The sequence below is a fragment of the Gouania willdenowi genome, chromosome 24, assembly GCF_900634775.1.
Source record: "Gouania willdenowi chromosome 24, fGouWil2.1, whole genome shotgun sequence".
In the NCBI taxonomy this organism is placed as follows: domain Eukaryota; kingdom Metazoa; phylum Chordata; class Actinopteri; order Blenniiformes; family Gobiesocidae; genus Gouania; species Gouania willdenowi.
The window spans coordinates 4708707-4734085 of record NC_041066.1 but is presented as its reverse complement, the minus strand read 5'-3'; the positions used below and the strand labels follow the sequence as shown (position 1 = coordinate 4734085).

General features: G+C 40.0%; 1 protein-coding gene across 1 annotated transcript in view; it reads left to right on the top strand.

Moving 5' to 3' along the window:
* The first annotated feature begins 111 nt into the window (after positions 1 to 111).
* map3k5 (mitogen-activated protein kinase kinase kinase 5) overlaps positions 112 to 25379 on the top strand; it is an 87211-nt gene continuing 61943 nt past the window's right edge. Inside the window, exons 1-2 of the mRNA XM_028439334.1 lie at positions 112 to 951; positions 17519 to 17658. Of these exons, the coding sequence (XP_028295135.1) occupies positions 558 to 951; positions 17519 to 17658 (534 nt within the window). The 5' untranslated portion in view covers positions 112 to 557. The remainder of the gene's footprint in view (positions 952 to 17518; positions 17659 to 25379) is intronic.

The window sequence follows — 25379 nt, the reverse complement described above, 5'->3', positions numbered from 1 at the left end:
CCGAAGCTGCTGAATCAGGGTTCTTTTTCAGCCTTTCCTGGAGTGCGCACAGACTCACGCACACACAGACTCACACACACACAGACTCACACACACACACAGGCTCCTGCACACACAGACTCCTGCACTGACACCGCCACATGCACAGCTCCAGTCCTCCAGTCCCCGCCCTGTCACACACACAGTCTCCACACCCAGTGCGTGAGTCTGGGAGATAACACAGTCGGGCAGTGAGAGACGCCTCGGTGCGTGCGTGCGCACCTCCGTGCGTAGCCCGGACTGAACACGGAGCTGGTGAACTTTGAGAAGTGTGGGGGGTTTGTTTGGAGGATATTAACGGGTTCGGACGCGTTTCTTGTAGTGTTTTTGTCCTGCGGTGACTGCATGTGAGCAGCGTATCTGCTTCGGGCTGTAAACATGCATCATGCAGCGCTGTGCGCCCCCTAACAGAAGCTTTACCTGCGGGAGCCCCGTGCGTAACGCTGGCTCTCCATGGAGGACTGGCGGAGGAGCCGCTTTAACACTCTAATAACACTCTGAGCACCATCAGGACCAGGATGAGCCAGGAGCAGGACGGGATTTCCTTACCGGTACCGTGTTTAGGCGCCGGTGCAAGCAGAGAAACCGTCGGTAAGGAACCGGGCACCAGGGTCCCAGCAGCTGGGACTTTCTGGCAGGACTCGGTACTCGGAGGCGGAGTGTTGAGCCCGACCTCCGTCAGCTGTGCCATGGACAGCGGTTTGCTTTCCACCGGGAACTCGATCAAAAGCAGGCCGGTGACGGTGGCCTATGTGGTGAACGGAGAGGTTAGTCAGCAGAGCAACGCGGAGAACATGGCCCTCCAGAGCCTGAAGGACGCGTGTGAGGCGGTGGGCAGCAAACTGGACACCGTCAACTTTGGAAAACTGGACTTTGGAGAGACCACAGTGTTGGACAGGTTTTACAATGCAGGTGAGTGAAGGCTAATGATGCGTCTGTCCACCAAAACATTTCAAAATGCCTTCACACACAGTGATGCATTTCTCTTGTTCTGCACTAAAATGGAAGCACAACTTTAAAGATGCGTTTCAAAGTTACAGATATTTTGGGCTCTTGTTTAAAAGGAAATGTTACAATATTTTCTGTAGTTCTGCTGCTTCAGGTTGAGGTTGTTTCTAATTTAGCTTTTTTTCTTCTTTTTTTTCCCTTTCGACCCCCCCCCCCCCCCCCCCCTTTATTTATTTATTTATTTATTTATTTCATGTTTAGAATTTATTTTTGTTGTGAGCTCTAGCACTGTGGATTTCCCTAATACTGAGTGTTCCAGGATTAAGGAAACACACCATAAAGTCATAAACCATGACAATCATTGTCTAGCAAAACAAAGTGTATAAGTTAATGACAAGTGTCTATCTTCAGACTTGTATTATACTTTGTTTGCTGGCAGATAAAATATAAATGTACAAACTTGAGTCATAATCCATTAAGGCTCAGTTCATGTGCAGCTTTTTAACTGTAAGTGTCTTTGTTGACAGTCTGTGCAATGGCGGTTTCATATTCCTTCTAACCATTGTCATTTCATTGGCAGCTTTTCAGGTTCAAGTGTTTCCCTCCTCCATCTTTGCGTTCCACGTATTGCAGACGGTAACAGAATGTGAAGGAACTCCATCCCAGTGATCAGTCGCACATGTTTGGGTTAGCTTAGCATGTAGCTGCCTGTCTGAGCAGTTAAAGAGGAAGTCAAACACTTCAACATGTGGATATCATTTTGATTAATTAGTAATAAAACATGTTAGTTTTGTGGAATTTTTGTCATTTAGAGCAATTCAAGCCTTTTCATGCATAGAAATATCCAGTTCTATTTGTGTTCACAACATGCACACTACAACAAGTGCAAAGAAAAAGCAGCATAGAGTGATAAAGTGAGCCTCTCACAGTTTCACTACTTAGACTTCCATGACTTAGGTGGTGTTCAAAATGCCATTCTAACGTACTACTCATACTAAGTTAGATGTCAAAATTAGTATGTAGTTCGTTCACATTAGATAGATTGAGTGCACGAGAAATACCCGGATTTATACTAGATTGGGAAGTTTTTTAAGTGTGCACTTGTCACACAACCACCCCATGATGCATTGCGAGCGGAATGTAAAATCGTCCTGGGACCGGCTTCAAGCCAAACATCAAACATTAGTTTTTTACCGCTTTTATAAATAGGGCTCTTGTTTTGAAGTTAACTGGAAGTTTTGTCAGTAGCATAATGGCGGGTCTCCGAAAATTTCAGAAATGTCGGAATTAAATGTGTATACTCGACTTTTATGGATCAAATGTCCAAAGGTTCTCTTGCTTCAAATGCTTTCAGAACTTTCATAGGTGACGAATAAACAGAGATATAATTTAGCCTCAGTGTGCTTCCACTTTTTGTCGTTGTAGGTCCAAAATGCATCTTGGGAAACTTTGAAGTATAGTTCAGTCTTGTTATCATCCTAATACTCCTAATCATACTTGTAGTATATAGTAGACACTATATACTCATTGCGTTTGTAGTGTATAGTACAAAGTAGGGATGTAACGATTAATCGTAAGGCAGTTAAAAATCGATTCATAGGTATCACGGTTGATATCGATTTTCTGAAAATTGGATCGCAGTACTTTTTTTAACCAGCACAATTGTAGGCGGCGGGCGGAGTCTGCTAATACTTTCTTTCTGGCCGCCTTCTACTCTTAAATATGTTAATAAATGATTCATTGCCCCTTTAGCACCGAAAGAATATCTATAATATTACTTGAATATCTGTAAAAGTAACGTTTTTCTATTAACTCTGTCTGCTAGCATAGCTTCTCTTCTTCACTGCAAGAATTTCTGCATGCCAACCGACCACTGTGTTACCAGCGCCCTCTGCTGGTCCAAACAAATATGACGTAAATCAGTGTAATCATGGTTTTTTTTTTAAAGTCCTATTGTTAAGGCACAAAATACATTTTCAGTTGCACTTTTAAAAAGAAAAAGAACTATTATGCAGTTTTGCTTTGTTTATTATAGAACCAGAATTTAAATGAATAGGCTTCATTTTCATTTGTATTATTCCTTTATTTGTTTCATTCAAGATTTATTTTTAGTTAAATTGCATTGTTTTGAATAGTTTATCAAGGGATTCTTTTAACAATGAAATATAAAAGAAAAATAATACAGTATTTTCTAGTTTTTTTCCAAAAAAAAAAAAAATTTGTCTACAGTCCCATTTTGTAAAATAAATCGTGAGAGAATCGTATCGTGAACCCAGTATCGTGAATCGAATCGTATCGGGAGTTGAGTGAATCGTTACATCCCTAGTACAAAGTGTGCCATTTCAAACACAGCCTTAATTTTTGAAATAAACAAATTAGCTACTAAGCTAAGCTAGCAGGCCGGCACAATCGCTAAATGCTGATTATTACCTGCACTGTCGTCAAAGCAGCACACATCTTGGTAGTAACGATTGCCATAAATATACATCACAACCAAAATGGCAGAACAGTTAATAGATTATATGCAACATTTTCACTTAAAGGAAACAAGTACTTGTTTAATGCATATTATGTTTAAAAAAGACTCCAATGGACTAAATAAAGTGTATTTTGGAGTGTTTCAATTCCCTTTCAAAGAGTAAAGTGGTGTGGCTGTTTTTTGGTGGACTTATCAGTTCAAACACTTTTATCAGAGCTGTACTGCTCCAGTTATTCAGATAACAGCACAGTACAGCTAAGGGTGACACAAAGGTGAGAAGAAGGTGACTCAGGAGTTTAATGTAAAACTGGAGAAATGGATCCAGAGGAAAAAGTCTGTAAGAATTCATACAGGTTGTCACATGGTTAAAAAAACTAGTAACTAAGATACATTTCAGCGTGTGACAGAGGAAAGGGAGCCAGCTTATCATTAGGTGGAAGCTGTCTGGTTTGGAAACTGTGGCTTTAAAGCCAAAAGTAGCTCCATTCTGCCTTTTTAGAGCTTGCAGAGCCTGCCAGGCTTTTGTGCTGTCAGAAACCAACCTCTGGTTTCCACAAAAGCTATGACAGCCCATGGTGTGGTTAGTATATAGTTCCATCTTCCAGATTGGTGAACAGGATTTATGGTTTGGTTTATTCATTATAATGATTAAACCAAATCAACAGACTCTGACCCACTGTGCAGTCAGTTCATGACGGACCATTGCAGGAATGCTTCACAGTTCAATCCTAGGTCAAAAGTCAGCTTTGACCTGTTGGATCCCTACACAAACATCTGCTTGTTTGGGCCTAAAGCTTATTCCTAAATGTGGGCTTTGTTTAATCAAAGCCATTATTTTAGGAGGAGAGTTCGATTTTTCCCACGTGCATGCACTTTCCAACCTGCGCTGCGGGCCTCCAGGACTGAGCTGCATGAGGTTGGACTTTCCACTGGAATTTACTAGAAGGGAACCTAGCCTGAACCCTTCAACATGTAGCATTTTCCAGCTCTTTACATGTACTGTATTTCCCACTGGCATTTGTTTTATTGGAAAATTTCAGCTCTCATAATAAACCATAGAAAATAAAAAGTCAGCAGAGCCGTGTTTAGGATTTTTGGCTGAAACAGTTTCAAGTTATTTTACTGTGGGAATCCGAGAGAAACAGCCTGTATTTGTTTCTTTATGCTCTCATTAAGAATATTTGCAGATATTTGAAAATGGGAAAAGAGATTTCAGCATCTTGCATGGTTTATTAGGAGTTAGAGGTTGTAATAATTATTTAAACAGACGAATCATTGTCTGAGGTAAAAAATAAATAAAAAATTAAATAAGCAGCAGGTAATAAAGGACGCATGAATGATGACAGTTGATGATTAAGCATAAAAACTTCCCTTACAATCATTTTGGGTGGTTCATGACGCATGCACGCTGCAAAAAAGTCAATTACCAAATGCTCAATTCCCACTCTGTTAGTAAAGCATTTTATTAATAAATCAAAGCAAAAATACCCACAATTCCATTTTCTTATATTGGCATATGCATTTTTTAAGAATTACTTTTAACTTTGTCTTTAAAATACCACACAATCTGCAAAGAAAGTAAGAACTAATGAAGATGCATATTGTAATTTTTACATGGCGCAATTGCTTTTGCTTGTTTGTTTCATTTTTTTTTTTTTTTTTTTACAATGTTGATTTTGCCCACAAGTAGGACTCCTGGTTTAGGGCTCTTATTGTAATCCTGTAGCAGTGTGTGAGGTCCAACTTCAGCAAATATCAACACTACGACAATGTGACCACTCCTGCATCATGAATAACCTGAACAACACTGTGCACTGGGCTTTCTGAGCTGTTCTGAAATCCCATCGACTTAGTTCACCCACCTTCTGTTTACTCTGTATGCTCGGCTGCTCTTCAGAGGTGAGGGAGCACAAGGTCAGAAGGAATTAGTCCATGGGCCACTCAACCAACGTCTGGGCAAACTGTCCTCACCAGTGAGCTGTGGTCAGGTTGATGGCTGGTGAGGAGTGGTGCCTCTAGTTGGAGTGATGGTGGGAGTTCTAAAGGGCATGTGTTTATACAGGTGCTGGTCATAAAATTAGAATATCATGAAAAAGTTTCTTTATTTCAGTAATTCCATTCAAAAAGTGAAACTTGTATATATTTTCATTCACTAAACACAGACTTACATACTTCAAATGATTATTTCTTTTAATTTTGATGATTATAACTGACAACTAATGAAAATCCCAAATTCAGTATCTCAGAAAATTAGAATATTACTTTAGACCAATACAAAAAATAGATTTAATACTTTAATGTTGGCCAACTGTAAAGTATGAACAGTAAAAGTATGAGCATGTACAGCACTCAATACTGAGTTGGGGCTCCTTTTGCCTGAATTACTGCAGCAATGCGGTGTGGCATGGAGTCCATCAGTCTGTGGCACTGTTCAGGTGTTGTGAGAGCCCAGGTTGCTCTGATAGTGGCCTCAACTCTTCTGCATTGTTGGGTCTGGCGTCTCGCATCTTCTACACATTACATAATTTGCAATGGGTGCCGGGGGTTTATTGTTGTATATTATTAATTTATATGTAGTGTAGATTGAATATAGTGACCCTGTTTTTTTTCATGTTAATACATTGTAACGACTACTTTTATTTAAGAATACATTTAGGTAAGATTTAAGAAGAATAGGTGCCCCTAGCAGCACACTGTGTTTGTCATGTCATTTAAAACAGGCTTATGACACACCTTTGGGTCTAAACCCACCAGTTAAGAACCTCTGTAATGAAGGATGGGATTTATTGAACATGCTGGTGTTTCAACAGTAAACAATGAAGCAGGCCGGGCTCTTTTCAGTGGAAAAAATACCAGAGTTTTCCACATCAAGCAAAAAGGTGTGCACAAAAAAAAAAAAAAAGAAAACCTTTGAAAAGTACTACTTTAAATTAACCGATGGGGTGGAACCAAAGGTGAGCAGTCATTTTCAGCCAGAAAAATGTGGCTCATCCAGATGCAAGTTTGACAAATGTAAAGTATATTTTGTGCATTACAGAAAAATGACAAAGGTGGAGAGACGGAGAATCTAGTTTAGTATGTAATAAAAAATTAAAAAATAATGATAATTATGTAATTTCTGGGTTCAGTCTAGATTAAACGAAGCAGAGTGAATTGCATTTGCATCTATATCGTTTGAGGTTTTTCTCCATGTTGGATTTGTTTCTAGTTTTATTTTTTTTTTCCAACTGTGTGAACATTTATAATAACTGTTCCTTGTCCTATTTATCAATTTTCCTGAAAAAAGGAATAGTCAGGTCTTTTTAGGGAACCAAGAACTGGATTCTCTGAAAACAGTTTTGTCCCCCGGCAGCTCTCTCTCTGTGCGTGCATGTGTTGATTTTGCACCAAAAAGGTCAGAGCATGAAACCGCATGAGGGCAATGATGAAAGCAGAACGGCTTGATTGTGCAACATTACACTCAAAATGATTCTGCTTGCTTGCACAAACATTTAAATCATCATCTACAGATAACCTTCCTGTTAGTTTACTGCAGAAAACAGGGAAACGTTTCTTCAGTGAAACCAACTGAGATAAGGTTGACTACAGCTCTGGCACTAAAGGAAGCAGGAAGTCCATCAGAGCAGGCAAGTCGGGGCACTTTCTGCTTGTGTTTGTCAGCTGGGGATGAATTTGCATTCTGTTCTCAACTGGTTTTCCCTTCAGGCCAGCAGAGCTGCTGCAGATTGTAAAAAAAATCCCAAAAAGGCACTAATGTGAACTGGGTGGGTGCGAAACAGTCTGACAGGAGGGCGTCGCCTGCTTTTTTTCTCTCTGGGTCTTTTTCTTTCATGTGTGTCTAAAAATAAATGGAGCATTTGTGATTTCGCAGGGCGTCTAAAGCAGTGAATAAGTATTGTCTGGTATTTCCCTGATTGTCTTCAGGGAAAGGAGAAGCATTTGCAGTAGGGCTGCTCGATTATAGAAAGCTTTACTACGAACACATTCACTTAACTCAGGTGATTTCAGCCTGACTACGTGCATGCTCACATAAAAGGGTGGAGATCGCAGTGTCATTCCAATCACAAACCGTGCAGAGCAACTTGCATCACAATTGAGGAATAATTCTTTAAAAATGTGAAGATTTAAAATCCACAATTAAGACCAAAAACAACAGAAAAAGCAGGAAGGAAAGAACACTGATAATGCCTAAATATTATTTCTCCTCTCTCCTATCAGCTGTCACATCAGATCCACGCAGCAACGTGTTCAGAGAATGACCCGCCCATTATTGGGCTCAGGAGACGGGGCTTATACTGGATAGGAACTTATCGTAGCACTTAACGTGCTCCCGACCATGTTCGCCACTCAGCGTAAGTTACCATGGTGATTTACCCCTGTAAGAAGTTAACAAGCGTTATAGTACAGGACGCAGAATAAATCCCGGAAATCCACCTTTGCAATACAGGCCCCAAATGTTGCTTTTGAATGAAAACATTCCACTTTCAAATGACTACTGTACACCATATATTATGCATTAATCTGGTTTGGTCAGCAGTGTTGAAATGTTATCGCCTTGTGTCTGACTTTTTTTTCTTTTTTTTTTTTTTTTAAGAGACAATTCTAGTGACTTCTCTGGTGTTTTTAGTGAATGTTGCTTCTCTCATCGAGCAGCTGATGTGAACCATCAGCCCAGACACTTTACTCACCTGAGATGCCATATCTTTGTCCTCATTTCCTTTTTGACTGAGACCTCAGAACAGAAAACATATCCCACTGAATGTAAGCAGATGACAAAGAAAACACTGGACAGTTGGTCTAAATGCACCCCCATTTTTTAGAAAAACCATGATGAAACAAGCAATCAGGATCTGATCTGCTTAGTGCAGAGTCGCTGTCCTGCAGCTGATCATTTGACTGCTTCTGGCATTATTTGCAAAATTTGTTAAGATTTGCAAGTTGGGGCAAAAATAGGCTTATGAAGAAGCATACATTTAAAATGCCTCTCCAAACAATCCAAGTATTGTAGCCAACTTTCTTAGTTCCTTCAGTATTGTGGCTTTTGAGGACACACTTTCACTGACAGCAGTTTGTGGTTCTTTATTGGAGAAGTGAAGCCAAACAACCAATAAAAGAAAGATAAGACTCAGTGAGAAAGATGCTAAATAGTTTCCTTCCATCATTGGGGGGCTGGTCTGTGCAGTTTTTACTCTCATTTTTGTGTGTAAAGTTGTTGATAACATGATCAACTGGCAGCATGTGCAAACAAATCACGTGCTGGTAAGTCAGTAATGGCATCAAAATCTGAAAAACACATTTGGACATGCTGCTCATTTGAATTCAATCTGTGTGAATTTCTGAATGTCATTTATTTGAATTCACTGTTACAGGTTTACTTGGCAGCAGGAAAAAGTCTAACTTAAAATGCCATGCAGTTACCACGAGTCACTTCGGTTGAGGGTTGGAATTTTCATGAGTGTGGGAAATGATTCCCAGTGGGACACTGATTCCATTCTGTTGAGAACTCCAGGGATGATTTCTGCTCTGGCCTCTTTCCTTGCTTCTGCTATGTGGAAAGCACTCTCATCATTTCCTTTGAGTCTCCATGGTAACCTGTTATGTAACGGATTGTAAAAAGGGCTTTGTTTACCTACTCGGCCTACTTGGGTTAACCTGTCATGATCATCATTACGTCAACCTGTGAGGTCTGACACGTGTTGTTGAGGCAAAATCAGAAGGCATGCGATTCTTTAACAGCAGCACCATTTATAATACTGTAGCAGCTCAAGGACAGTGAAACAAAAGGTGGAAAACACCAGCATTTATCAGGTTATTTATCTTCCCTTTGAGTCATGCAATAGAAAGTTTTCACTGTGCAGATAGAATGTAACAGCAGGGTTACTATGTTGTCCTCTTGGTTACAGCACAGTGTGAATACCTCTGTTAGTTCCAAAGCCACGTGTCTATACTTGATCCCATTGAGGTCATGCTTTAAACACCACAGCTCCGCCTACCTGAAGATTTGTTGCCAAGTCGTGATTCCAACACCAAAGTATACCAGTTTGCTGTTGCTGTGCTGAGTAGGGTTGCAAATGTGCAGAAAATATCCGGTAAATGTCCACGGGAATTTACCCGAAAGCTTGGGAATTCTTGGAATATTCAAATATATAAACTTTTCATGGGAAATATTTTAGGAAACTTAAATAATTGTATCCTATCCAAACAACAATTTCTAGCATCCATTCCAAATATTATAATTCAAAAACATTTCAATAGGGTTAAAAAAAATTCCAGGAATTTTCAAATTTGCAAAATTGAAGGTTGGACCTGAACAGGAATGTTAAATTTAGTTGGTAAAATATTTTTGACCATCTTCTAAGATGGTGGTTCCCAAACTGGGGGGCAGGGCTGGAAATGTTTCATTCATCAGGTGTTTAACATTACTCCCAATTCCCAGTTAATTCTTAGATAATCCCCATGAAAAGTTTAGATTTTTAAATATTCCCAAATTTCTGTAGCTTAAGTTCCCCTGTAATGTTACTGGAAATTTTCCTGTGTTTTGCAACCCTATTGCTGAGTCAATTTTGCGATATATTTGTTGAGATATTTCAATGTGTAATTATTGTATCGTTAAAAAAAAAAACAACCTTTTAATCATGATTTTTGTAAACGGAAAAAAGAAACATTTCATTGCATATCACCTAAACGCCTGGTCACTAGGCATCAGTGCTTGGAAGTTGATTGTACTTTATTTTCATATAACATAGTGGGCACTTTATAGATGTATGTGGTAACTTTTTTTTGAAAGAATTTAAGAACTTAACAGAACTAAAATCTGTTGTAGAGGCCAAAGTGAAACTTTTTTGAAAAATGTAAATTGACAGTTTGATAAACATACCACTTGTTTTTGATATTGGTACTTGGTTAGTTACTAGGGGTGTAACAATACACAAAAATCACGGTTCGATACGTACCTCGATTTTGAGGTCACGGTTTGGTTCATTTTCGGTACAGTATGGAACAAAATATGAAACATAAATTTGCTTGTTGTTTATTCGAAACTTTAGTAAACCAACAATGTATTCAACATTATACAGAACATGAAAATAAGGTTAAAAAAAATACTATACTTGTGTGCTGCCTAGTAATAAGATTCTCAAACAAAAAATACATTAAATATTATAGAAATAAGCTCACAGCTTTTAACAAACAAAAAGTACAGCACAGTTCCAGCATGTAGCCCTTTACTTGTCCACATTGTCTGCAGTAAGTGCAGATCTGCTGGCAGTTACAAATGCAAAACATAAATTTGCTTGTTCATTCAAAACTTTAGTAAATAAACAATGTATTTAACATTATACAGAATGTGAAAATAAAGTTTAAAAAAAAAAATACTATACTGTTGTAAAGTGCTGCCTGGTAACAATGATATTCTCAAACAAAAAATAAATAAAATATTATTTAAAAAAATGATCTCCTCACAGCTTGTTAATAGCTTTTATCCGCTGCTATAAAGACTCCGATGGCAGTTGTTATAGCTTTGGCTGATATTAGCACTTGGGTGGTGCCGTTTCAAGTGAGTTAGCATGTTCGTCGTGTTCCCGGAAACATACTCGACCTCAGCTGAACAACGTTGCAGTATTTCACCCGGAAGCCAAAGTGTTTCCAAGCAGGAGACTTTAGCGACAGGGGAGGGTCCTCCAGCTCTGTTTTCTCGCTAGCGTTAGCCATAAGGTACACGGGCTGTAGGCGGAAGTAAACACATGCAACTTCCGTTTCGTTCCAGAAACTCACCCGTGTACAACCTTGTACCCGAACCGAACGTCCTGTACCGAAACGGTTCAATACAAATACATGTATTGTTACACCTTCATTAGTTACCATTTACTTGTTCTCGCAAATTTAATTTAAAATAAATTGTATTTCATACTATTTTGTACTTGTAAAGGTGAAATTGGTAATTATTGATATTGCGATGTATATCGTATTGTTTAGTATCGCGATATATTGTATAATGACATGCAAATTGTATCATATCGTCCAGGGATGCAACGTATATTCAGTAACCGAATATATTCGGCCGGATATTGCAAAAAAATCCACATTCGGCCCTTGGTTTAGACCGAATAGTAGCGTGTGACACAATCAAAACAACGTGCAGTGATTTTGAGTCGGAAAAGTGTGTGCGCATTGCTGCAGAGCAGCAGCAACAACAGCTCCTCCTTTCCGCACACAAATCACAAATCCATAAACATCCTCATCGTTTCTTCCTCAGTTCACAAGCGATGTTGGGTCTTGCTGCATAGGCTGGTGTAGCATTAGCACAGAGTGCTAACAGTTTATATGTATAAACAATGGGTCCGTGGCTCCAAGCAGTGACTCCCAACACGATCGGCAGCAGAAAAAGTAGTGCCGTTTGGGCGTCCAGTAGTGCAGTTTGCATTTACATGTATGGCTATAAAGTATAATATATATTCTGTATTAAACCGCAGTGTTTGTTTTAGCTGTTAGATAGTTGGAGGGGGAGGAGCTCACATTCTAGGCGTGTTCGGTGACGTCACCTGCCAATGTGGGCAAAATCCAACTCGCCCATTTAAAGCTTACTTTTTACAAAATGTGGAATAACAAGGGAGGGAAGAAACAGAACTTTTTCAACTTTGGGCCTCTGAATAAGGCTAAAGGGATGTATATCACTGTAGCAAAACCATTATAAAGTGATTTTTTTCATCACACCTCCCCTTTAATGCACTTTAGTTTTTTTTTGGAATGCATGTTTTGTTTTATTTGAAGGGCTAATATAAATTAAAAACTTTGTTGTGCTTTTTTTGAAAAGCAAAGGCTACTGGAATATCTAAAAAATGTCAGAATATTCAATAAACATTTACTTTCTTTAAAAAACATGTCTAAAAATGTATTGTAGGCTATTTATGCACTATTAAAAAAAAATAGTGAAAAACTTAACCGCATTCGGTATTCGGCAAAACGTTTAGATTTTATACGGCTTCAGCTTCGGCCACAACTTTTCATTTCGGTGCATCCCTAATATCATTGGATTTTTGGCAATGCATCCACACCCCTAGCACGTACAAATTCTCACTCAGCAATAAGATTGAATGAATACTCCTCCAAAACGCATGCAGGTAGTCTTATACTCATGCTTCATCCTTCTGAGCTCTTGAAACTGCTGAAAGCCAAACACTGAGAGGAAGCATTGACTATTTTTCCTCCTCTGCTTTGAGTTGTAGGCGAGGGAATGGATTTAGTTTTGGTCCACAGCAGCAGGTCCAGCCGTAGGAGGCTTCACTCTGCATGCTCTGCTACGGCTGGACCTGCTGCTGTGGACCAAAACTAAATCCATTCCCTCGCCTACAACTCAAAGCAGAGGAGGATGCTTTGAGTTGCAGGATGCAGGAGGAAAACAGCGCAGTTTTCCTCCTGCGCTGTATTCTTCTTGTTCCGGCCCAGATTTGGAATCTTAATCTTGGCTGTTATAAAGGGTCGGGGGGGGGGGGGGGCTTTTGCTGTATTTGTTGGCCTGAGCTCAGCTCTGCTGTTTGATCAGACACCAGCTTCTTCCACAACAGTGATGTGAAGTGATTGAGTGTTTTACAAATATATGAACACAATAAAGTAGCTCAGAGGTGTCAACTTGCAACTTCAACATTATTGTGCCCTACTGTGCACATACTGATACAGTATGTAAAGCAAACCACTGCAGTGCTTTTCCCTCTCCAGGCTTTGCGGTGTTGCTCCAGTTTTCATGCCGTCTGTGCTTGTTTGAGCTCGTTCCTGGTGCGAGGCAAACAATAATTGTTGGAAAATGTACGATTACAGACTTTACACAGCTTTTGTGAGAGCAGTAAAAAAAATATATATTTTACATGTGGGCAGCGGTCAACACACTCAAGTTGATCACAAGAAACAAGGAGCACCAACCTGAGCTGATTATAGTTGCACGATACCCACATTACACGGTACCCCGTGGTGCCAAAATTGTAACGGTTCCTACTATACCAGATATTCTACATGACAGTACTACTGCGGATTACGATACTACCGGTACCAGTTTTCGCTGCATCTACTTTCCTCCAAAATAGTATGAAACTCCAAAAGTCCCATTTGGAACAATTTTGGCTTTAAACGAGGCAGAGACGGTAAAGCAATAGGAGATCTACTGTGCAGGCGCTGTCACCAGCTATAGGAGCCAATGGAGGAACACTTTGTTTTTTGTTTTTTCGCATGGACTCTGAGCGATTTACAGTGTTCAAATAATATTTACAAAGGAGGGATCACATCCAATCTCATAAAACACCAGTGACGTCTCTCAGAAAATGCATACAAATATAGTTTTCTCAGGGAATCAGTTCCTGTTTATTGTATTTTATCCTCTATTGATTATTATGTTGGAGAAGAAGCATAATTGTCAAATAGCATTTTTTTTAATTTTTTTTAAAGACAGTGGATTTGTTCTCCTAAGTAGATTATTTATATTAGTTAAACATAAATTGACGTAAAAAGGAAACTGAATGATAATTTTTTAATTTCAAACATGTAAATTCTAACTTCATTGATTTATTTATTTATTTTTATTGCTTATATACTTTTGTTCATGTACTCTTATCATGCACCAAACAACACTATAAGTAATTAATAAGTATTTCTAACTTGTACAAAGACATTGCAGTTCATAAAAATAATAATAAAAAAAGGCTTCAGTATCGAGATATTACCCAGAGCCGTGATACTTTGTCTGGTATCGTATTGTGGTTACTCATTTTGGTATTCAGACAACTCTCGAGCTGATGCATAACACCAACTCTGGTTCCTTTAATGGGATATATTGAAGTGTTTGTCGTCATCTCCACATTTTATTTGGATTTGTTTATGTTTATTTATTTATTTATTATAACGTTGCACCAGTGATTTGACTTTATGCATTGCTCTTATTGGCCAATTAACTCTTCTACACCAACAGGCAGGATCAATCCGGAACAATCCAAACACAGTAGTGAAGTACCAATTTCCAGGTTTGCTTTGGATTTGATTCAGGACCAATAAATCTTCTCTTTCACACATGACAAATATAAATCCCTTCAGGATCTTCACTTGAAAATGTTTTGATTTTGATACATATTTGTGTAATTTTTGGGATTGTTTGTGAGAAGTTTCAGGATTTAACGTAGAGATGTTTCCACTGTTTTTTGATTCAAATCGACTGCAGTTGTGTGATAACGTTAATGGCAGGGGAAAACTGCAAATATTGTGGACTTTCATTGAATTTGTAAATGTGAAAGGAACTGAAATATCTAAAACTGAATTCACACATTCATATATTGTCTTCTGGAAGGGGATGCTCTAAGGGCCAGATTGAGTTTCACACAAATGGAGTCGCTTATTCACAATTTGATAAGAAATCATTACGGATCCTTTTCTGCTTTTTGCCTCCATGCACATTCTTTATCCTGTGATAATTCATCTTCATCTGAAGACATAATTTGCTTTTCTAAAGCATTTCATCTCATTTCACACCTGAGTGAATAAAGACTTTAGTGTAAAAAGGGCTTGATGATGAAGATGTCTAAGGCCAAGATCAAGTACCCGTTTCCTGCTGGAGTTTCCATGCACTGCTGATGCATGTGATGTGCAGAGAAGCCTCTTGTTCCTCCTGAGAGCTCCTCTGTTACACTCTCCTCTTTGCTGTAGCTTGGCTGCATTTGAATGAACTGCTGGGGCTGTGACGTCAGGGGTCAATGTTTGAGCCTTTACTGTACAGATCAGTGTTTTTAAACATTTTTTGAGCCAAGGTACATCTTTTCATTGAATCCCAAGGAACGTCACCAACCAAAAATGTAAAGAAAAAAAATTTGTAGCCTATATTAACAATATACTGTCATTCTTTTCAAAGTGGCTTGGATAGGAATCAAATAAACACAAATTGTTTTTTAATTATTTTTTTATATTTCTTATTTCTAATAAAACAACAATTAGAAAATCTATTGCGATTTTGTACATTTATTTTTTCAAATAAAATGTAATTAACGATATGCAGGCGTTCTCAACAGTGTTTTGAATATAAATTAAAAAAATTATATGATTAGAAGAACTACAATTAAACTTTATTCTGTTAAACCTTTGGTTTTTTTTTACATAATGTTTTTTTAATATTATATTTATTATTATTATTATTATTATTATTAAGGTCCTGGGTTCAAGCCCTGGGGTGGACACTTAAGTCCATGTTCTCCCCGTGCTGCGTGGGTTTCCTCTGGGTACTCTGGCTTCCTCCCACAATCGAAAACAAAACATGACTGTTAGGTTGATTGGAGTTTATAAATTACCCGTAGGCGTGAATGTGAATGTGAGTGGTTGTGTGTGCCTGTGTTACCATGCGATGAACTGGCGTCCTGTCCAGGGTGTACCCCCGCCTATAGCGCCCAGTGTGAGCTGGAGATAGGCACCAGCAGACCCCCGTGAGCCTGAAAAACAGGATCAAACGGGTCTGAAAATGGACGGATGGATGGATTAGTAAATCAATTGATAATACACTTTTATAATATGTGTTGTCAAATGTCAAGAGTGTTAGTTTTCAAAAATGTTTTTCAGACCAATTAGGTGAAAGAGAATAATTTCCCACAGCACACCTGACAATGTCTCACAAGTGTGGTTGAAAAACCCTGGTACAGATATCAAGAGCTGCCTCATCATAGTGAAGCTTATTGAAAACTGAAATTGTGTAAGAACTTCTAAATATGAAATCTTAAGTATTGGTGGAAACTCCTGTTAAAAGACTTTTATACATTTTACTGACATGTTTGTGAACCCCAAAACAATGTTTGATCTAAATAAAGTTGAACAAAAAAATGGTCATTTTTGTCATTGCTCTCTTTGCAACTCTGCAATAATTAAAAATGAATGAATAAATAGATCACTCAATACCTCAATATATATGCATAAATAAATCAGTTAATACCTAAATATCTGCTGCAAATGCTATTTATTATTTTATTTGTGGCGCACTTTATCACACTCAATGAAACGTTATGCAGATGAGGATGCTGTCCACACACAAAACGTTTTGCCTGATGACATTTTTTTCTTTTTTCTTATATTCCAACTGCTTCCATTCTAAGTTAATAAGAGAGATGCTCTGTTTATCACAAATTACCCCGTGACTTAAAGCAAATCGCACATGCACAGATTACAATTGTCAAAGGGTCTAATGTGAGCTCTCTTGGACTGGCTTTGAGTACTTGGATGTGATCAAGTGGCTGCTGTTGGAGGCTGTAATTGCAGGTCCTTTAACTCTAGGATGAGCTCATCTCGTGCTGCGTTTACAGAACTGCTTGTTACCAGATGGAGCTGCTGCTGTTTTCCAACGGCTCATAGCTAATGTACTTCAACTGATATGACATGCTTTGTTCGATACAAGTACATAGCAATACGATCATTAGTCCTACTCTAATTTAAAAAGTAGTTTGTACTCTCTGAGGTGTGTTTGTTTTTTCCACACTTACACACATCAAATAACAATCCCCTGCACAAAACTTACAATCTTTTTAAAGTTTATGATATGATTGGATGCCCAGATATAACATAGGATATACTGTGTGTATATATATATATATATATACACACACTTATCCTGTCTCTGGGTCATGATTGGATGCTCAGAGGATAAAACCTCTGACCATGAACATGAACAATAAATCTTAGTTACAGTACATAGAAGGAAGTACATGCTCCCCTGGCTTTCTTTGCTCCCTTTATCTTACATGTGCTTGTTTTTGTTAATTTTATCATGAGTTTAATTTTTCAACCTTTAATTGTGTGTAATTTCTATGGAGTATCAATACCATAAAAGTAACAAATGGGACTGAGGTTGCAATTTAGCTCCAAGCTCAAATCTGGTGCGGTGCATCTCCACTCTGACACCACAAACCCATGGAATCATAAAGACAGATGCTTGTTTGGATGAAAAAAGGCACATTTTCTCAATTATTGTGTACATAGCACCTTCGATGATTGTGTGAGTATTAGTGCACTGACCAATTAATGTGTGTGGGGTACTGTCAGATATCGCCGTGGTGGAGATGACCGATGCTTTCCGTCAGCCCTCGCTCTTCTACCACCTGGGAGTCAGAGAGAGCTTCAGCATGGCCAACAACATCATCCTCTACTGTGACACCAACTTTGACACCCTGCAGTCCCTGCAGGTAGGCTGTCATCCACAACCCTCACACAGTCAAGGAGAGCATGGAGATCGATTCAGAGGTGGTTTGGTCATCTAGTCTCAGTTGGGTGTAAGTCACAGATTGTGGCACAGAAGTTTAAATAATGACTTCATATTGTGTTTTTTTCAGACGGTTTAAATAAACATATTAACAGTTAGGGTTTAAATGTATGGCCACCATTTTTCTTACCATAGCCTATTGCATTTAGCTGTACCAGTGGTTCGATGCGCACTGCTCTAGCTGATTTTCCTCTTTTTTTAAAAAAGATAAATGTCCCCATACTCTCTCTCTTACTTACTAGTGTTGTGCAGCGTGATATCAGTTGCATCTCGTATGTAAACAGTGCAGCAGACTGCCGGCTGTGGCTGCTCCAATGCACAACAAGACAATAACAGTTTCATACACGTCAGAAATAGCTCCAACACATGTTGTGATATTTAAAAAATGTGGGTAAAAACAGTACAAAAACCCAATTCCTAAAGGCGAGGTATGTCGCTGGCAGGTTTTATCAAAGAGACCCTGGGTTTCCACCTGGCTCCGCCCACCTGAACACCGTTTCTGAACAATTTAATGAACCTTAAAGGAGACATATCATGCATTTAAGTCCTTTCTTTTTTACATATAAATCATACAGTTGTGGTCTATATAAAGCAGAACTGCAATGCTTGGGTCTGAATTCCTCATTATTATAGCTCCACAGGCCCCTTTTCTACCCCTTTTCTGATGTGTTTCTGAGAGCAACTCGTTTTGGTGCGGTCTCTTTAAATGCAAATGAGACACTTCATACCCCGCCCCCTCTCCAGGTTCAACTCCACCCTGTTCGGCCATTTTTGTAGTTTGATAGAAGAGATACACTATTTCGCGGCGCAGAAAATGTTTATTCACATGTTATTTACAAAATGTCAACAACGGAAGACTTGTCCATCCAGCTTTACATGTTTGAGCCAGAGTCGGACCCGGCGGAGCGAGATGAAAATGAAGATGATGAACCTGCAGAACCCTAACAAGTGAGCTAACAAAAGCGCCGAGCTAACACTAGCGCCAAGCTAACGTCACGAAATGCATTTTAATACAGTCTTTTCAAAGACAAAAACGGCAAAATGAAATGACTAATGAAAACTTTAGACTTAAATTAAATCACGTAGGCCATATCATCAAGGATCTAAAACGAGCACACAGCGCTAACATATGAAGACGGTGCAACTGCTAATGCTAACAAAACAATGACAGGGACGTCTTATCACACTTTTTAGCGTTATTTACAGCTTACCGAAGTGCTCTGTTTGTCGTCTCCAAAGACAGAAGGAATTGAACCCTCAATCAGACGAAGTCTTTCGGCAAATCCTTCTTTATACTGGTGGAGGTTGCTGAAGCAGTCATCCTTGAAGTGCTTCACGCACACAAAAATGATCTTACCCACAGATGTGGGTACAATTCTGTGAAAAATAAAACTCAACCAGGCACTTTGAAAAGGTTCTGATGCTGGGAGACGGTGTAATGAAGCGTGTGGGTTACTACATCCAACAACCCAACATTTTGACTTATCCTCTCGTAACTTCGGCATCCTTGAGCTTGGACTACAAAATAAAAGCGAGAAATAAAAATTGCGGATTGCTCGAAGTGTTGGGCCTGGAGTCGATGTCCTAATTTGGCAGTTCCGCTGCAAATACTGACGTTATTGTTCAAAAAACGTAATAGAGAATAGAAAAATCGAAACAGATTGAAAAATATGACCAAAACAGAATATAAAGATATCAATGGAGCACCTAAAGAGACTAATTAGATTTTTTCTGTACTTCTAAACACTTTAAATATACAACAAAATGCATTTAAGGGCTAAAAAAGTGGATTTAGCATGATATGTCCCCATTAACACTTTTCTCTGAAACACATTAGTAACATCACACACCACAGACGTGCTCACATTTTTTTTTTTTTGTTGTGCAAACAGTAGTTTTCTTTATAACATTGTGGATACAGATCATTAAGTGAAACACACTGAGAGGTTGATCTGCATTAAAACATCTACTGACGTCTGTAGTAAAGTTCCCTCGATACAAACCGGTGGAGATGAAAATTTAAATGAATCCACTTTTAAGGCTTGATTGTTGTTTTATATTGTTATACAGTTAAATCTGTAATTCCCTCATCTTTGAAGGTATGATGGCGCAGTGAATTGTGACGTTGCTCTTGGAAGCAATGAGTCGTGGGTTCGTGTCCCGCTTCAGTGTTTTTTTATGACATTTTTTAGGACGTTGAGATGACTCTGGCGACAATATTACATTAAAAATCAATATAATTGATTCGATATCAAGCGGCAGTCACTGACTTTATAGCCAGTGTAACAGGAGGGCTCTCTATGCAGCCATCCTATGCTGCTGCCACGTCTCCCTACACACATTTTATTCATATTATTCACCGCTCGTCACGTCACTGAAGCAATAAAGTGATGAGCGACAAAAAGTGTGACTAATTACGGGTGATTTAAGCCACTATAGTCACTGAAGACTGAACACACCTTTAGAACAGGCTCATATTCCTCAAACACCAGCTTATTTCACCCATTACGGTGAATAAATCACTATTTTCCGGGTGGTTACCATGGCACCTCGAGTCATCTTCGATCCATTGATGATGGCTTTTTATCGCGTGCGTGCACGTCAGTAACCCAAGGTTTACATACTCAGGGTAGATTGACCCACTTCATACCAGCTGTAATGGAATCGGATACCCAGATGTTCCCATCGGGGTATGTTGACCCAGAGTTTATGGATAGACTCAGAGTTTGTTAACCCTCCTTTATGGAGTACCCCTCTGGACAATTCAAAATGCTTTACACAAAATAAACATCATATCATAGTAGCGCTAGCACACCATAAACATTACAGTTAAACATTTGGAAAAATGAAAACATGTAAAACAATAAATAAAACAGGATAATATCAAACTAAATAGTGTGACTGTTTTATTAAAAGTAGTGTTGAATAAAAATGTCTTTAACCTTGATTTAAAAGAGCTGAGAGTTTGAACGGACTTCCAGTTTTCTGGGAGTTTGTTCCACAGATCAGGAGCATAAAAACTGAATGCTTCTTCTCCATGTTTGGTTTTTGTTGTGGGAACATAAAGCAGGTTTGTCCCAGATGACCTGAAACCTTTGGGTGGTTTATCAAGGAGTATAAGGTCTGAGATGTATTTTAGTACCATTTAGTGAATTATAGGCCAGTAACACTATTTTATAGTCGATTCTCTGACTGACACATGCGTAAAGATTTGAGAACTGGAGTTATGTGATCCACTTTCTTTGTATTTGTGAGGACTTTGGCAGCAGCGTTCTGATTTAACTGATTTCTCAGGGAGACCTTTGAGGACAGCATTACTGTAATCAATAAAGTTAAATGCATGGATACGTTTTCCCAGGTCCTGCTGTGACGTTAGACCTTTGACCCTTGATATGTTCTTTAGATTATATTAAGTGATTTGGTCACTTTCTTTATGTGGCTGTTTAAGTTTATGTCTGAGTCCATAATGACACCAAGGGTTTTAGATTGATTTTTGCACCAGAATCAACGACTTTAGGTCGCATGTGGCTAAACAAGGCTGCTCCACATGGATTGTATTTTAAGGCAGAGGTGATCTTTGAGCATGGAAAATAGAAAAATGTTTTTTGCTTTGGTCTCAGATAACTTTAATATTACTGTTCTAAAATATATGATTGCACAATTCATGATATTTTTATGAGTTTTGAAACGAATTGTCACAATTTTTACCTTTTTTAAAATGGTTACTTGATGAGTGACTTTTTCATTCTTCAAAGGGGGGTGCAAAGTTAATGAACCCCTGTTATAAGGTATTAAATTGTGCAAAAAAATGTAAATGTGTGGGGTTTTTTTTAATGCACATAGTTTATTAATAATTTATTAAATACATTTTATGTTAAATACATTTCCACTAAAGGTACCTTTAAAGCATGAAGTACTAAATAATTAATGTGAAAGTGAAGTCCCTGCACTTTTAAAACAATATGAAGCACAGAGCTGTGCTGCTGTCAAGTTTTCACAAAGGAAACAAAATGCAATTGAATGTGTCCGCACTGCAGCTCATGTCATAATCATCTAAGTGCTATAATGGGCCTTTGCATGTGTTCCAGTAAAACCAGTCTGCAGTAAAAGATGATCCACAAATAACTGGTAAAGCCTTGTTAAAGTCAAAACCTTTCTTTTTATTTTTTCCACATGTAGTTCTGCCCCAATCTACATCTACAAGCATTAAAATGTATGTTTTTGTCAGGTGCTGGCTTATAATAGACACTGATATATTGGCTGCTAGGCGCTCAGTATTTGCATTATTTCTCAATTTGGTGACATATTTAGAGCAGCAGCCAAAGGCGATGAGTTTACAGTTTTACAGACAAATGTGTCTTTGAATGAAGACACAACAAAACACTGAAATATAGAAAGGCATTAGTTCCTGCAGGTGAAACAATCATATTCACGCACAGAGCCTAAAAGGGTCTCAGACATGGTGAATGTACACCATGTACAGTATGCATGAAGTCTGTTCTATTTCATAATATTTAGTGAGATGTCTAACTATGGGATACACACTCCCTGTGGCCCTCAGAAGCACTTTTCTCAATCCGCCAAGCCCTGATTGGCTGGAAAGAACTTTCCATCCGCCGGGGACACTCCCACCCTCTATAAAAGGGAGGGCGGATGTACAGTTCCTCATTCAAACACCTCTTTTCTCTGTCGTGCACATCTTGCATTCTTATCGGCTAAACTGTCCACAGACGGATTCCTTCGGGTTTTCCAGTGGCAGGGCGCTGGTAAGTATAAAATGCATTGCGTGGACCACAACAGGTCGAGAAGCAACCAGCACTTACCTTGCTCTGCTCTGTAAGTGCTGCTCCTTTACAGGTACGTTAACTTCAGAGCCCCAGCTCCAGCTGTCGGCTCTCCTCCAGCGTTGTCGCTTTGGCACACGTTGGTCCTCGAGTGGCTCTCTCACTCACGGTGCACCGACAGGTCCAGAGCTCCCGGACATAACCACTTGACACCTCCGGGCTTGTGTGTGCTGTCCTTCACTGCTGCAAAGCGTGAAAACCCCGAACCTCGGCTCCGGCTGACTGCTCCTTCCAACGTTGCCGCTCCGGCGTGCACGTTAGCCTCCAGGGGCCTCTCACTCCAGTACGACCCCGGTGACAGTCCCGCTGCTAGCTCTGTGTCGCACGGCCAGAGCTCACGGTGAGCGTAGGTCTCTCTCACGAGCCTTCACCACCGTGTAAAGCCCGGTTCCAGCTTCGTACCACGGTACCCGAGCCCCCAAAATCCAGCTACCCAGCTGCCGTTCAAAAAGAGTTAACGCTGTCCCCGACATCTCGGACGTCCGGCACACGTTGTCGTGCATCCCTGCTAGCACCTGTGTTAGCCGCCACTGTGCCAGAGCGGTTTTTACGCCAGGTATTTTTTCGTCCCCAAACGAAGGTGAGCTGCCATTTGCCCTATCCTGGATCTACGGGCTTTGAACAGATTTCTGAGGAAATATAAGTTCAGGATGCTTACGCACGCCTCCCTTATACGCCTGGTGCGTCAGCGGGATTGGTTCGCGTCTGTCGACCTGAAGGATGCTTGTATCCACATTCTGATAATATCGTCCTCACAGGAAGTACCTGAGATTTGCTTTCCGGGGGATATGTTATGAAGACCATGTGCTCCCCTTCGGCCTCTCACTGAGCCCGAGGGTGTTCGTGTGTTGCACGAAGGTTGTGATAGCCCCGCTGAGGAGGCGGGGCATCCGCTTGGCCACCCTTTTTGACGATTGGCTGCTTTCAGCACAATCTGAATCGGAGGCCACAGCGCACACGCGCATTCTGTTACATCACTTATTTGACCTAGGGTTCAGGATAAACAAGGAAAAGAGCATGTTGTCCCCTACACAGGAAACTGTCTTCCTGGGACTGTCTGTGCTCGGTGCCTCTCACCGCGCACCTGTTGGCCCAGCAGGTGGAGACGTTCAGGGCATACCTCCCGCTGTTTCAAACGGGCAAATCTGTTCAGTTCAAATTATGTCTCCGGTTCCTCGGATTGATGGCTTCGGCCATCCACATCATCCACCTCGGCTGCCTCCACATGAGGGAATTCCAGCTGTGGGTGACCTCTCATGGGCTCGTTCCTGTGCGTCATGGCGCGCGGAGGGTTCTGGTTACACCGGAGTGCAGCGCAGCCCTGCGCCGCTGGAGGGCCTCAGGTGTCACATCCCTTTTTCATGGCCCGGGGGGAGTGATCTTATCACCCCTGCAAGGCCTGATTGACAAGCGTGTGGCCTGTTTTCACTGTGAAAGTGTATTTTTGGCGGCGATCGCAGCCTGTCATGTGGGTTTTGGAGATAAAATCGGTGAGTCAGCTCCCAATTATCAGCTGTTTTTTATGAAGTGAGCACACGGGCTGTTGCTAAGCAGCACCTACCACGGGTGTTGCTTATGGGTTGATGGGGGCTGTTGCTTTGGCAATGGCTCCCCATTACCAAGAACATTGGTGATCATTGTTTTGGCCTACGAGGGTTGGGTCTGCGGCTACCTGAGGGCCTGCACGCACACTCGACTCAATGTCCCGCCACGTCCTGGGCCTTGTTCAGGGGAGTGTCTGTTCAGGACATTTGTGCAGCGGCAAGTTGGTCCTCACCCCTCACATTTGTCTGGGTTTACATGCTGGACTGTTTGCTGTTTTGAAGTATAACGAACTCTGCCTTGCGGGCTGTTGTTTTTGCTCGATAAGCATGTCCACGCTATGGGAGTTGCCATATCCCATAGTGAGACATCTAAATATTATAAATATTATGAAATAGAACTTTAGGTTATGTATATAACCCCAGTTCTATGAGTATTATCAGTGAGATGTCTCACCAGACAACCCTTCTTGCTCGAACGAGTGAGAAGAGGTGCTTATTTTGAATGAGGAACTGTAGGAGTGTCCCCGGCGGAGGAAAGTTCTTTCCAGCCAATCAGGGCTTGGCGGATTGAGAATAGTGCTTCTGAGGGGTACAGGGAGTGTGTATCCCACAGTGAGACATCTCACTCATATTACTCATAGAACCAGGGTTATATACATAACCTAAAGTTTACAAATATCATGGTGCAGTTTAATGCTTGTAGGTGTAGATTTGTGCAGCACAGAGCTACAAGCTATCAAGTTTTTGGTGGATTTTGTTTGACTTGAACTTGATTGGGTGACTGTGAGACATTTACTACTGAACTTTACTGCCACATGGACTCGCCTCATTCCACATGTCTGACTTTTTTAAAGTGAGGGCTCACATTGTAGAGCGGACTGTGAGATCCCACACAGAAAAACAGCCTTTGGACAAAATGCCTTTTCTATGAAGGCCATTAAGTTCGGGAACATAGTTTTCTACTCTTCGTAAGGGCGTGTCCCACATTTCCAAGGTCAGCGCGGCTCAAACAGTGACTGAAAACGAACCAGTTTTCTGACCACTGACTTTAAACGTCTTTCTAATGCGATTTTACTGTGATTTAATATCCTATTCTTTGTCGTATTGCTGTTTTTAAATGCTGTCTAGGGACTGTAGATCATCATTGTTGTTATAAGTCATAATAGTTGCGTTTATTGCTGTCTAAATAGATGTTCATATATATGCGCTGTTCCTCTAAAACAAACACACTGATGATACTTCTTATGCAAATGAGA